General features: G+C 44.2%; 1 protein-coding gene across 1 annotated transcript in view; it reads left to right on the plus strand.

The window, feature by feature from the left end:
• The first annotated feature begins 7,505 nt into the window (after nt 1-7,505).
• Nucleotides 7,506-15,818, plus strand: part of RAB3C (RAB3C, member RAS oncogene family) — a 199,928-nt gene continuing 191,615 nt past the window's right edge. Inside the window, exon 1 of the mRNA XM_065406497.1 lies at nt 7,506-7,733. Coding sequence (XP_065262569.1) covers nt 7,506-7,733 — 228 coding nt within the window. The remainder of the gene's footprint in view (nt 7,734-15,818) is intronic.

Raw genomic sequence — 15,818 nt, forward strand, 5'->3', positions numbered from 1 at the left:
CCCAGTGCAGTCCTGGCCAGAAAAACTCCAGGGCTGTCCTCTGGAGCCTGGCCAGGATCCCCGGGGCCGGGCTCAGGGTGTTGAGCCGGTGCCAGAGCATGGACAGGACGAGCTGGTTCAGCACCAGCGCCCTCCCTCGCAGGGAGAGACACCGGAGCACTCCTGTCCATCTCCGCAGCCGCTCACCCACCTTGACCTCCAAATCCTGCCAGTTCTCCGGCGGAGAAGGATGCGTGGCGGAAAGGTAAATGCCGAGATAGAGCAGCGGACCCACGCTCCACCGGATGGCCTGGAGCGCGGGTGGGAGGGAGCTCGCCTGCCACCGGTCCCTGACCACCAGGCCAGAGCTCTTGACCCAGTTGACCCGGGCGGAGGAGGCCGCCGAGTAAACGGCCTGGCAGGCCTCCACCTGCACCAGGTCACCCGGGTCCTGGACCACGAGGAGCACGTCGTCGGCGTACGCCAACAGGACCAGCCGCAGCTCCGGCTCCCGAAGCGCCAACCCCGCCATCCTCCGACGGAGGAGACAGAGGAAGGGCTCAATTGCCAGAGCGTACAGCTGGCCTGAGAGGGGGCACCCCTGCCGTACTCCCCGCCTGAAGCTGACCAGCTCGGTCAGGGTCCAGTTGAGCCTGACCAGACACTCCGCCTCAGCGTACAGCACCTGGAGAAAACCCACAAACTGGGGCCTCCCTCTGACCCAGAGGGGGATGGCATGCCAAACAGCACTCTTGATTAGTCAAGAGATGTAGATATGTAGTTACTGGTCTACATCTGAGACTGCTGAGAACAGTACTGAATGGTCTAGTTCTTATTAGGTGGGACTAGGAATATTTAAAATATTTTAGATTCAGATTACAGAGTCTCCTGATATTGCAGGAGCAGGATCATCTTTGTGGTTAAGGCACAGAATGGAAGTAGGAAGATCTAGGTTCTGTTCTGGTTTTGTCAAACACTTTCCATATGGCCTCAGGCAAGTCATTAAGGCTAAAATTTTCAGGTGTCCACTGATTTGGCTGTAATTTTGGCATGCCTAGGCACCCAAAGCCTGATTTTGGGAGGTGCTGAGTGAGTTGGACACCAAAAACTAGTGAATACTTTTGAAAGAACTATAACATAGATTTTTTTAAAAAGCTCCTAGTGCTCAAGCACTGTTATGCCATTAGTATTTATATATTTTTAAAAATTGAGATGCTCAGACGGAAGGTGCCATTTAAATGCAAAGGAGAAAGTAGCAGATTTTCACTCCATCTTATAGAAAGGCAAACATATGAAGGCACCTTTTTTATTCATGTGCTTCTTACTCTGGTGGCTCTAAAAGTATCTGCTGAATATTAAGTTGTTCAGTGAAAGAACAAGTTTGTAAGCTTTTCCTGATGTTAATGGAACCTGTGACAGGGAAGAACTCACCACCACGGCACCTCCAGCTGGCCATCCTGGGAATTAGCTCTCATTTTGCCAGAGCACCCTTGTCTAGTTGTGTCTTGCCCGTCGTCACTCTCACCTCCACCTCTAGGACCCATCCTCTTCTGTACACAGGCCTCCAGCGGTGTCCCAGTCGGTCCTTCCCCCCCTTCCGAGGGACTGACAGTTCTTAGTCCAATCGCTTGCCTCAGTGGCAAACTGCAGTCCTGATTCTAGATGCTCATTTCAGTGGCAATCTGCAGTCCATTCACCAGCCACTTCCCTCAGTGGCATGGGGAGGGGGGGAACCCGGGCCTGCCCGTTACTCTGGGTCCCGACCCAGGGATCCTATAGCTGGCAGCCACATACTACGCCTCCTCCAACTCTGCCATCTCCTTCCCTGGGCCACTTTCTCACAGTCCTAGCACCTTCTCCGCCTTTGTACCAGGTTCTCACTCTGGGAACTGGCAGCCTGCAGCTTTCTCCTACTCTGTTGACCCTGCCCAGAACTGCTCTGTCCATGGTACTCAAGCCTTCTAAGCAGCCAGTCGTCCTCTCTCACCCTTCAGGGAGCAACTGCCCCCTCCTCTGCTCAGCATCCCCTTCTTATATGGGCCAGCCTGGCCCTGACTGGCTATTCCAATAAAGCTTCTCCTAACTGGCTGGCACTATAAGCCTTTTCCTCATTGGCTGCATCCCACGCAGCCTCCCCAAGATGGCTTTAAGCCCTTACCTACCAGTGCGGGGCAGTCGCCCCATCACAGAACCCTATAGGAAATAACCTATTTTGTACATAGTTGTTGTGAATAACCAAGTGTCAACACAAAGCTCTTTGTGTTTTTCTAAAAGTAAAATTTATCTGATGTCTTACATCCTTTGAATGGTTTAAGCCCATACTCTAGAAAGAGATGTACCTAAAGGTTCCACGTCCCTGCGGCCCACCACTTCCTGCAGCTCCCATTGGCTAGGAACGGCGAACTGCGGCCACTGGGAGCTGTGAGGAGCCATGCCTGCGGATGGTCAATGTCAGCAAAATGTCTTGCAGCCCGCAATCAGATTACCCTGATGGGCCGCATGCAGCCTGCGGGCCACAGGTTGCCCACCACTGCAGTAGGCTGTTTGGCATGTTGAGTTTTTGAAAACAGACAAATTTGCTACAGCCGCTATCTTCTTTGTCTTTTTTTCTTCCTATTGGTGTATTTGGCACTGAATAAACATCCTTGGAAATGGAAGTCCTTTGATTATCCACAGAACAGAGCCCCATGAGCAACACAAGCAGTAGCAGTGCCTTCACACTCCTCTGCTAAAGTGTCTCAAACGTAACAGCAAGGGAAGCACTGTTAGGAATGATAAAATGTATTTCATGGGGTGTAGTCGTACTTTGAGAAATGGGATATTTTGTATTTGAGAGCTTTTTGGAAGCATAAATTCCCAGCAGTATGCAATTAAGGGGAGCGCTGTCTATCATTCTCTATAATCCTCCCATGCTTCCTACAAATTTGCCAAGCTCAGAAGTAGGAAATTAGTCATTTACATCTTTTGCCTTCCACACTCATAGCTAGAATAAGGGTGCATACTCTTAATCTCCAGATATAAAAAGAGGGGTGTCATTCTAGTATGGATATGTCCAGTTTCGCCAGTACTCTGTCTGATGTATAGTACCTATGCTCCAGGCCATGAGCGTCGGGTATAATAGGCCAGGGGAGGCTCTGCCTCCCCTGGTGCTGCCGCAGCCACCGAACCCCTGGTTGCAGCGTTTGGCAGTGAAGTTTTTGCTTTATTTTGCCCCAAGCAGGTTCTGGGGAGGCTGAGGAGGCACATACCACCTCCTCAGCCATCCCGGAACCTGCAAGGGGCATATCAAAAAGCATCTTCTACATATGCTTTTCCCCTGGGTGGTGGGCGGGTTGGGTCCGGGGAGGGGAGGCACAGCTGCGGCCAGCCCCGGGCTTCTCCAGGCAGGGGGAGGCTTGGCTCAGGGCTTCGACCAGCTTCAGCCAGTCCAGCCGGGGCTCCTCTGGGTGGGGGGGGGGCAGGGGGCTTGTGGCTCTGGCTGTGGGGAGGGCATGGGCGAAAGGGGAGGAGCTGGGGGCTAGCCTCCCCAGAGTGGGGCTCCACCCGCTGCCCATGCTCCAGGCTTCTGATTCTCTAGTGGAATGTCACTCTTCCAGAACTTCTATGACTCAGCCACTGTAAGAACCCATGGACTGAGAACTGGGGTCTGCAGGGTTTGATGGCAGCTTTGCTTCCTTCCTGGGGCCCAGGTATGATTGCCACCAAGAGGAATTGAGAGACTAAGCTCTTCAGGAAGTCCCATGCAAAGGGGCATGAGCAACAGCCCTCCGTGATTCCCTGATTGCCTGGCACACTGTATATAAACCAGGAAACCATTTCTGGGAGTTGTCTCAGTAATGCAGACCTCCGGTGTGCTTCTGCCTTACACCCTTCTTGCTGTTCCTTGCTGCAACTTGCCTTGATCCCTGACTCTCAACCTAGGCTTGACTCCTGATCCTGGTTTACTGTTGCTGGCTTAAAACCATTGCTGACCCCAGTGAAAGACCCTGGCCTGGCTTGACCCCAGTTCTCACCTCATGCTCTCAATTTGGTAATGGACTCTGACTGCAGTTTTCCCCTGGCCTCGGGTTGACCTCTGACCTTCTGCCCCAATACTGAGCAGCTCAACACATCTGTATACTTTTAAGTGGGGGTGAGGACGACAACTCTCAGGTGATAAAGTCAAGAAAGAAAATGCCTCTTCTGTGGATGTAGAATTAGTGACCATTGGGTTCAGATTTATTCCAGTTGGTATTCCTGTGATAGATGGAGCCAGATGTGATGCTTTTATTGGATTTTGTGTGGAACAGAGTACCCATGGTGAATTGACATCATACAGGCCATATCTTATGCTTTGTCAGATGGTGTTTTCAATGGTGATGGCTTGATGTTTTTGTAAACTATGTACAGTTAAAAGCTGTAAATGAGCATAAAGCTATAATTAAATAGATAAACAACATTTGATTTTCCTTTTTTGCATATGTTTACTAAGAAATCTAGTCGTTTAAGATAAGGTGGAGCCATGAAAGTGTAAAGGTTTTGTTTGTATTTATTAAAGAAATCAGAAAGATGAAAGATTATTGATGTGTGCTGTTAGTCATAATTATTGCTTTTCATCTTAACATCATTAAACATTCTCTAATTCAGTCTCATCATGACACACTTACAAACTGTTTTATAAGTATTAAAGCCAATATTTTCAAACTTACATGCCTACAGTTAGGTGCTGACATTCACATTTAGTCAAGAACCTTGGTTAATGGGAGCTGTGGGTGCTCAGCTGCTCTGAAAATCAGGCAGTTAGGTACCTGTAAGCCAGTTACATTCCCACCGTGCTCCAGATCTACACATGCTATATAGGGTCCCTTTGCTGGAGGTTTTTTTTTTTTTTAGTGATAACTTAGGCTGAAATTCATGTTCTGCTTTCTCACAAAGCCTGGTTAGTAGGAGATCCTACAGGAAACCCTAGCCCCACTTGCCTCTTTAATACCCTGGTGAAGTTGACAAGGCATACGTTTCAAAGTGAGTCAGCAGAATTTTCTCAGAAGCTTTGTGCAGGCCTCTGAATCCTGCTAACAAGGTGGGTCAACAGAGAGCCCTGCATCTTTAGGCAAGGTCATGGATCCAGCCATCCTACAGAAGTGTCTACATGTGGATTCAGGTGCCTAACTATAGGCACACAGGTTTGCGAGTTTTGATTAAGCTTCTTTAAATTTGCCATAAACAGTCAACATCAGGGTTTGCTGACTGTCCTTCCTGTCTGAAACCACAATGTATGTATACTGTAATTTGTATTGCCAAATCCAAGCATTCAAAAATCATATCAGGCCCCCAAAATAATGTGATTGGCTTAAAACTCATCAGATTCTAAATAATCAGGGCTTAAATTCTCATAGAGTATTTCCCTAAGCCTCCCCTTCCCCAATATGCTATGAAAACTCCAGGGGGGTTGAAAATATTTACCAGAGCTCCCCTCCAGACAGCTCCAGTTGAATTTAAGCCCTGTAAATAATAATAAATGTATAACAGTGTTTTTCTTTGCTTTCTGGTGTTAGAGCCTTTAGGGCACACTCTGATCATGTTTTTCAAGAAGTGTGCCTTTTTATAAATGAAAGCTTGATTCTCATGTAATCACCTAACTCCAGGACTTGGAGCCTTAAAAAAAAAGACTCAAGACTTTTGATAAAATCGTTAGAGTTGACAACACTGTGGGCACTTTGTACATAGATAGGAGAGGAAGTACAGCTCAAGACTTCTGCTCCAAAAACTCCTCTTGAACTTGAGAGAAAAGAGAATCACCATGAGCTGTGTTAGATTTTCTATATCCTCTCTTTGGGCCATCCAATACAGGGGGAGACAATTACAAGCTTTTGAGTAGCTCTGATTCTGTCCAGTAGAGGGCACTGGTGCAAACACACATTCAGGCTGATACATTATTAAAGCACGAGCAGGATTTTTCCTTTTTCCAGTCAGTCACTTCAGTGGGAAGTTAAGAACAGGAGTAAAGATAATTATGATGTCTTACATGACCCACAAGCAAACCTGTGAATATGTACATCACTTGTGTTCTAGAATGTGGGCAGAGAGGTGTCACTGGGAGACTGATGCGAAGCATCACAGTAGTGATTATTGAAAGTCTGTTCTGCAGCAATTAGCAATCCTGTCATAGTCAAACCAGTATGTTAAAAACAACTTTTCAAACAAGTATGTTTGGAAGTCAAGAAGCCTGACAGTGTCCCTTTCAAGGTCAGGACAGTAATATCTGAAACATCTTTTGATTCCTCTGTTGAAAAAATTACTATTTGCTGAATTTATTTTACAGAAAATTTCCAGAACACTACAGTGGCACTATTGTAAACTGTAGAGTACTGAACTATTACTGTAAAATTCTATAATATTTTTATACAGGTGCTGCAAATAAACAATTTAGTTTAGACTTTCTGATGATAATACAATGGACTATGTAGCTGCTTCTGAATGTGTAAGTAAATCATTTACATTCTTAACTAAAGATTTAAGTTTTTGAGTCTGTCTGAATGGTCATGTAAGCCAAAATTTTCAAACCTGGGTGCCTAAAAGATAGGTTCCTAAATCTATAGTTAGGCTCATAAATAAAAGTGCCCTGATTTTCAGAGGTGCTGATTTTCTGTAGCTCCCATTTATTCAGTTGTCTAAATGTGGATTTATGAGCCTAATTTTAGGGACCCCTCTTTGAAAACATAGGCCCCCGTCACCTGTAGTATTGTATTGTATGAACACTGTGCTGCATTAACATTGTGTCCAAAATTCTATTACTGCATATAGAAAAAGAGACTGAAAGGGAACAAAAGGAAGAGACACTTTGTCAAAAGTATTTACCAAGTGGGTGAGAGACATTGTGATAATGAAAGGGGTAGTGGCAAAATGCTTTGGGTAAGAATCTAGCTATTACAAAAGACTGGGACCTTTCCACATCCAATGGGTTTCTTCGGATCTAAAATAGATTAACATTATGGCACAAGATGACAAAAGCAAGGATTGCAAAATTAAGGAGTGAATATACCCCTGTGTTCTATGCTGCATAGTTACACACCAAAAAAACCACTTAAATTGCTTCCTTATCTTCCCCTCTCATATATAGAAACATATAGCACTTTTCTCCTGATTAATTTCTGTATTTTTATGGTAGTATGCTATCACATTCTTAACATTCTGTGAATATAGATTTTTTTTTTTTTGGTACTATATTCAGAAATTGACCTGGTCCTTTTGATGGGGTTTCTTTTTATTTTTTTTTTTATTTTTTTGGTTTGTTTTTTGTTGATACTGATCACAGTGATATACCATACCTGATGTACCATCTCCCTGACACTGTAAGTTTTTTGCCATTATCTTTCGCAGAGGGAATTATTACCATGGATACCAGCATCATAAGAAAGACTTAGGGCCTCTGTGAACTTGTCCTTGAATTCATTGATATCTATTGCCGAGGAGTCCAATAAAATATAAATGCCTTTGATTTATAAAGTACAAAAGACCATAAAAATCCTTTTTATTTTGATTTACAGATGGCATCTGCTCAAGATTCCAGATATGGCCAGAAAGACACGTCTGACCAGAACTTTGATTACATGTTCAAATTGCTCATCATTGGTAATAGCAGTGTCGGGAAAACCTCCTTTTTGTTCCGTTATGCTGACGATTCCTTTACATCTGCATTCGTAAGCACGGTCGGGATCGATTTCAAAGTCAAAACGGTTTTCAAAAATGAAAAGAGGATTAAACTACAGATTTGGGTAAGCTGAAAAACACATGTCCTCTGAATGTTGTGTGTGGTCGTGACACAATATACAGCTATTGTTCTACTTCAGGGTATGCTTTTTTTCATGTTCTCTGATCAGGGCCGGCTCCAGGCACCAGCGTAGCAAGCAGGTGCCTGGGGCAGCCAACGGAAAGGGGCGGCAATTCGGCGGCGGGTCCCTGGGTCCCTCTGGGAGGGAAGGACCCGCCGCCGAATTGCTGCCAAAGTGCCGCCAATCGCGGCTTTCCCCCCCCCCCCCGCCGCCGCTTGGGGCGGCAAAAACACTGGACCTGGCCCTGTCTCTGATGTAGATTATTTCTAGTACTCTGTATTAATATGTATGGCACAATACTGAAAAGCACTCCGTCAGATTTATTAAGGGCTAACTCCCACTATAATCTAAACCTAAATACCTTTACTAATCTGGCCCTAGAGCTCTTTTCTGCATTATCCAATTGTCTAATATATTAAAACGTGTGGTTATTTTTTTGCTCAAATGCAGCAGAATTCACATTCTGTAGTAGATCCCCTGAGAAATACAACAGGAGACATTCATGGCATATTCACATGTGTACAAATGGACTACCTTAGATGTACAGTAAATACTGAGGACTGTCCTGAAATACCAGTAAAGGTCTGTCTCCTTCCCACAAAACGAAGGAAATTCTGAATCCAGGAGCTACAGTAGAGGGTCTAAGGAAAGACTTTTCCTTCCACTTACATGGCTGGAAAGGAGCAAACATGTGGGAAAACAGTGGGAGCTTGCAGAAACCCTTCTGTGTAGATGGGGCTGTGCAGTTCAGGAATGGGAGGAAGCATGTCAGAAACAGGGAAGTCTGATGCCAGGGGACAGGTGTTCTCTGTGGCAAGCGTCTCTCCAACCCGCAAGGATATTCCAGTGGATATTTATGTGGAAGTTGCTGATGCTCATAGTAACATTAAGTCCTGCTCCAACCCCTTTGCAGAGATTGGCTTAGCCCAAACAGAGGAGACAATGTTAGCAGAGCTCCTAAGGAATCCATATTGCCAAGGGTGGGAAAAAAGGGCTGGACATCCCATTAGCATTAATGCTTCCTTTCCATGTAGTTCCCAGTGATCTGAGGAGTTTAAAACCTTGCCCCAGGTCTCCTCCATGAACCCTCCCTAGTAAGTCAAGCCCTACTGAGAAGAACATTGAGGCCTTGTCTATACAAGAAAAATGCCTCGTGTTAGAACACATTTACTAACATGATATTAAACTTGATTTCACCTTTAGGATGGACAAGGACAAGTCATGTTTAAAATCATTTTGGATGATCATCGCTAACCCTGCAGTGCCCCAGGATTAACTATGACCTGACCAGCTAACACATTTTTGACATCATTGTAGATAAAGTGTATTAATAGGTTTTCTAACATGATGAATATCCCTGGGTAGATATGATATATAAAGCCACCCATTGTTCTGTGGTCCCCCTGAGACAGGGCCGCATCATCTTTGTCTCTTAATTTCCTTGCTTTTATCAATTTAGGTCATATCCTTAACATGATTATAACATACAATGCTGACATTAGTTAATTGCTTGCAGTGCATGCTCTTTCACAGTAATGACATGGCAAGCTCACAGCAGCACCTTTGGGGAAACTATGGTGATTACATGGTAATTCATGTTGACACCACTTCATTATCTGCTGATAATGGAGCAGTAAAATTGCATTTCTATTATAGACTTTATACAGTTCTCCTTCGTTTTTTTTTTTAAATCACAAAGTGGCCTCTACAATAGATTTAATTGGTCATGTCTCTCCTAGCAAAAGCAGCAACATTCGTTTACAACATTATAGTAATGTGTATAGTTTGACACCAACATATTTCTCATCATACTTCTTCAGTGTAGACTATGAACATATACTTGGTTTAAAGGAGTTTATTAATCTAAATGAGCTACAAAGTGACATACAGAAGCTGGCTTTTGGAAATGCACTCTAGCCACCTAGAATAATCCTCCTGTTCTATCGAAACAGGCACCTCCATTGTTGTGGTGGTTTGCATTACAGTCTCCGCTGAAGGCCACTGTACTGAGATAGGGGCCACCATTGTGCTAAGTACTCGGTGAATACACCCTATGAGACAGCCCCTGCTCCAAAAGCTTGTAATCTAAATGGACAAGCCACACAAAGAGTGGGAGAGGAAACAGAGGGGAAATGACATGTCCAAGGTCACATAGTGGCAGAGCCATAGAACTTAGATCTTCTGATGTCTACTCTAGGGCTCTCTTCACTAGACCATGCTGCCTCTCATCATTTGGTTATATGAAACTTTTAATGCTGTATCTTACTGCACATTGAACCAATATAGTGTCTGCTATTTTAGATTTAGTGTTTTGCAGTATATCATTTGTGTTGCCCTTAGGTATGCTAGAGTAAAACTGTATGGCTGTTGAATCCCTGAAGCCCTCATATATAATATCTCCCAGGAAACTATTCCAGGGAGCAAGATTTTAAACAAATGGATTATTTTTACCTCCTCTCATAAACTGTATTGACAGCCATACTATTCTTGGTATGCAGTATCTAGATATGTAGCATCATACTGTATTGTACTTTGTTACTTTTATTTGACTACAGAATGTCTTTTTGAAATGAATGGTATTCCTGCACCGTTCAGTTTCAAACAGCATTTTAGTAACGTTGTGTTGACTACATGAAGCACGGAGTTGGGTGAATCAGAGCAAAAATGATCAGATGTTATTTCAAGGAGATATATGCATTGGCCTGCAATGCTCCCTTGAACATCAGTGGCAAAACACTGTGACTTTAACATATATGAAATCAAAGTGTGCTGGCAAATCTCACTTATTTTGACCAACCAAACCAAATTGGAAACTAAAAGCAATTTTTAAGTATCAGTTCTGAACAATGAGATGGAGACTAAAATGCTTTGCAATGAGTAGCATATGGAGTCCCACTATGCTGTTCTTGTGGGGAACTAAAATGTTATACAGGTCACTAGAGCCACCAAAGTCCCTTCTTGGAGTCCCCTTCAACTACCTGAAAGGGGGCCCCAAAGAGGATGGCTCTAGACTGTTCTCAGTGGTAGCAGATGACAGAACAAGGAGTAATGGTCTCCAGTTGCACTGGGGGAGATTTAGGTTGGATATTAGGAAAAACTTTTTCACTGGGAGGGTGGTGAAGCACTGGAATGGGTTACCTAGGGAGATGGTCTACACAGTATTCGGTCCTGCCATGCGGGCAGGGGACTGGACTCGATGACCTCTTGAGATCCCTTCCAGTCCTAGAATCTATGAATCTATGGTGGAATCTTCTTCCTTAGAGGTTTTTAAGGTCAGGCTTGACAAAGCCCTGGCTGTGATGATTTAGTTGGGGATTGGCCCTGCTTTCAGCAGGGGGTTGGACTAGATGACCTCCTGAGGTCCCTTCCAACCCTGATATTCTATTATGTCATTTGTCCCATATGTTCTCATTTACTATGCTTTAACCATTCATTTTGACATGTTTAGGCCTTAGTTCCTTAAGCTACTTACACATGTGCCTAACTTTAAGCATGTTAGAAGTCCCATTGCAATCAATGGAACTAGAACATTGACTTGATGTCAGTGGGACTATTCACATGTGTGACTACTTTGCTGAACAGTGGCCATATCGGAGCCTAATTGTCTTTCCTATATTCCATCAATGTTTTCTGGTGCCAGTAGGTTTGTATGCCTCTCTTTGACCCAACCTCTCAGTGCTCAGAATCCTTTTAAACGAACCTAGTCCTCAATGTTCTAAATGAAATAGACTGTAAATTTCCAGCTATAAAAAAACCCAACAACACAGAAAACACCAACTTACATTAAACTAGAGTTAAAATGTCAAGTGCATATCAGTAACTCGGTGGTAAAATCCATATAATAATGCTGTAGTCAATAAACAAAACACATAAACAAATTAATAAAAAAACTATTAATAATTGAGAAACTCATTTAAAGCTTCTGGGACAAATTTATTTCTTGTGCTAAGACATGGCAAAAAAGCAGAAGAAATTTTTTAAGGGTATGATTGACACTTAGAAAAAAAGCCCTTTCTTATCAAAGCATGAATAACACTTAGGAAAAAAACAAGTCCCCTTTCTTACAAACATCTGATGCAAGCCACCTCACATTTGGTAAAAACAAATTGTCCTCTGGCTAGATTCTGCCCTGTGTATGGCTGGTCTGTGCTGGGTGCAAGGCAGCAGGTTTACGGTGCTTACAATTCCTGCTCAGCCACAAATCCCAAAAGGAGCCGATGTAACCCCATCAGTGGGCAGTGCTGGTTGATGAAGAACATGAACATGATGGCCAGAGGATATATTCATCCAGTGCCTCACCTGGGCAGCTGTAGCATGTGCTGCTACTATGAGACCCTAGTCATAACTTAAAGCAGCCCTCTGTTTGGTGGAATCATTGTGGGAGGGCAGCAGTGCCATCACAACTTGCCTTTGCTGTGGGTGAATCTCCTCTGGGGCCCAGCTGCCCCTGCTACTGCAGTGAATCTAAATCAGTGGGACTACTAGCTTGAATAAGGCTTGTAGGATTGGGCCTTTTGGACATACTGTCATGCTATTCCTTGGCATTGTCCTGATCTCCTCCATCTAAGTGCAAGTCACATAAGGGTCTTTCATTTTGGCATACTGTATTTCTCAGTGATATTTGTGTTCATGAATCATTATTTTTCCAAGCTGTTTTTGTAGAGCGTGTTTGAGATGTTTGGGGGTTTCAACAACAGATGCTAAGAATTCACACAGGGAAGGAAAGCCCATTAGCTTGCACATTGCATGCTAATAAGATATCCCTAAACAGATAAATATTATGCTTTTATGTTACACAGAGAACTGTCATTATAATCTCGAGGGAATATTTCATCCAAATGTAGCACGGGGGACTTCAGTAACTTCCAAAAATCATCTCTTTCATTTAATTAAGACAGACATCCTCATTTTCCTTTATCTTCCACCGGCCTGTTCCAGACTCTGCCCCTTACCCCCCTTCTTTTATTTTATTTCTATTACAGTAGCACCTGGAACACTAATCAAACTCAGGGTCCCACTGTGCTAGGGCCTGTACAGACAAATAACAAAGAAGTTAGTCCTTCCCTGAGGGTACTCACCATTGACATGTCAGAGAGGAGGCAATAGGTGGGAAAGAGAGACAGTTGTATGGGGGGTGGGTGAGAAGATGAGGTAACAAATGAACAGTTTATCAGTAAAATAGAAGCTTCAGCTCGCCATTCAACACCACATGGTACCGATTAACAGGCATCCTGGCGGAGGTAGGTGTAAGTATGCATTTAAAAGAGGATATGGTGGGGGATGGGGGGTTTTACCCATGCATGGGGGCGGCAAGGGAGAAAGAACAGAGAGGTTTGAGGGAGAAGAGGACAAGCAGGTGATCAGAGCTGATACCATTAGCTAAGCAAATGTGGGAGTATGCATATGCTAAATTTTCCTTTTGACAACAAGTAATCCGTGCAAATCTGGCTCTGTGCAAATCACACTGAAGAAGGGATTATGGATGTGTCCCTGCAATCCTGGTAGAGACAAAACAGAAGTCTGTACAGTTTGCCTGTGCAAGAAATGCCAGATTGGGCCCTGTTTTGGGGGTAAAGTATACACAAATCCACTATCCACAGGCGACATGTTTCCAAGAACACAAGGCTAGTGTTTTATGTGTGTAAATCCAGGGCCTGATCCTCCTGCCAGGTGATGAGCGATCCTTGGTGAGATGCAGAACACTCTCAGCTTGTGAGGAGTTTAGTGGGAGGAGAGCATACTTGGCACCTGGCAGGAGAACCGTAGCATCTTTCAAAGTCTGCACCTACATAGGATACACAAATTATCTGTCTGCATTTAAGAATGATTCTGGCTATTCCAATATTTGTGTTGCTTTAAAATCTCTTTATTAGAATAAAATACCTATGTCCTTAACATTCCGTACATCTTTGCTAAGGCTAGCACTAGAAGAAATGGTTTCAGCATTAGAATAGTTATAGCTTTTGTTGCTGAAACTGCCTTTTGTAGTGTAATGTTAATACTGTTTACATTTTCCTGACATTTCTTCTCTCTCACTATCAACTTTTCCTGAGATTGAGAGACACATTGACTCTCCTGATGTGCAAAATGGCAAGACATGTAAAGCTACTTGGTTGTCTAAAGTCTATTGGAAGACAAGCTTCAGAATGTTAATATTTCTGCTTTATGTGGTTATAAAGAGCATGGTTATTGTTGTTTGTTTCTTTTCAGAACTTTCCATTCCTCCTGCTTTACCTTCAGAATATTCTTATTTGGGTAGATACATACTGAAACTTCTGATTGTCTTCCAGCTGGACCATCCATTACTCCAGCTGAAGTTGTGTTGTTAGGCAGTTGTGTGGCTTCAGGGATTGGTAGTAGGTACAGACCCTCTCAGCTTTAGGGTGCTGGTTTAAATCCGCTCAGGCTAGTAGTAATCAATAGTTGTGTCCACCTGATGGCTAGTTTGGTGGTCTCAATGCAGTCAACGTGTGTCCACACTGCAAACACCAGCTTCTACAACTGGTACTGAAGCCCTAATCTTGCAAACACTTATGCACATGCTTAACTTTAATTGTGTAAGCAGGCCACTGATTTTGTTAGTGCTAGCCACGTGCTTAAAGTTAAGCATATGCATAAGCATTTGCAGGATTGTGGCCAAAGACACTTTGGAGAGTGTGAGGAAGCTTCTGCTGCTACTATTCTGTAGATAAACATCAAGCCAGCAGCTTTCACAAGTACTAAATCCCACTTCTTGTCCATATTCATTAGTGTTTTAATGGATTTTGAGATTTTTGTGTGGAAGAAATTTTCCTTATCTGCTGTGTAGTCCTAGATGCATCACGTGTGTTCCAGCTCTCCTGTGATCATATCATGCTATGTATCATAGCTGTACTTTTTATACTCCATGATAGAGCCCTTCATCATCAACAAAGGGACAAGTCTGTATTCAGAGGCAAGGACTAATGTGAAATAGAAGGCAGTGCTTAGCATAACTAAACATCTCATTAAGGAGCAGAGACATATGTCATCTTAAACTTGCTGTTTAAGTGAAAGTGTCCATGTGGGTTCTTCAATAGAAACTTTACTAATTTAAGGCATAACCTGGTCATAAATGTAGGTATAGGTGCCGACTCTGTGGGTGCTCTGGGGCTCGAGCACCCACGGGGGAAAAAAATAGTGGGTACTTAGCACCCACCGGCAGCCTCAATGTCTGATCAGCTACTCCCTCTCCCACTCAGTGCTTCCTGTCCACCAGCGGACCCCGCCAAACAGCACCTCTCCCTCTCCCAGTGCCTCCTGCCCACCATGATCAGCTGTTCAGTGGCAAACAAGAGGTGCTGGCTGGGAGCAGGTGGAGCAAGGGTGGGACGTGCTTGGGGGAGGGGGCGTGAAGGGGTGGGGCAGGAGCGGGAAGAGATGGGTGGGGTGGGGCCTTGGGGGAAGGGGTGGAGTGGGGGCGAGGCCTGGGGCAGAGGGGGGGTTGAGCACCCCCAAGGAAAGTGGAAAGTCGGCGGTTCTGAATGTAGAGCTAAAAGGGTCCTTGCTGCAGTATGACTCAGCCAGATTTCTTCACTGGATTTCTGGGAATCAGGGATAGCTCTGCCAGACTTTTAGGGGATGTCTACACTGTAATTAAAAACCTGCAGCTGGCCCGTGCCAATTGGCTTAGGCTCAGGGGCTGTTTAATTGCAGTGTAGCTGTTCGGGCTTGGGCTGGAGCCTGGGCTCTAGGACCCTGCGAGGTGGGAGGGTCCCAGGGTTCAGGCTGGAGCCTGAACATCTACAGCAGGGGTAGGCAACCTATGGCACGCGTGCCGAAGGCGGCATGCAAGCTGATTTTCAGTGGCACTCACACTGCCCGGGTCCTGGCCACCGGTCCGGGGAGGCTCTGCATTTTAATTTAATTTTAAATGAAGCTTCTTAAACATTTTAAAAACCTTACTTACTTTACATACAATAATAGTTTAGTTATATATTATAGACTTATAGAAAGAGACCTTCTAAAAACATTAAAATGTATTACTGGCACGCGAAACTTTAAATTAGA

The sequence above is a fragment of the Emys orbicularis genome, chromosome 6 (assembly GCF_028017835.1).
Source record: "Emys orbicularis isolate rEmyOrb1 chromosome 6, rEmyOrb1.hap1, whole genome shotgun sequence".
In the NCBI taxonomy this organism is placed as follows: Eukaryota; Metazoa; Chordata; order Testudines; family Emydidae; genus Emys; species Emys orbicularis.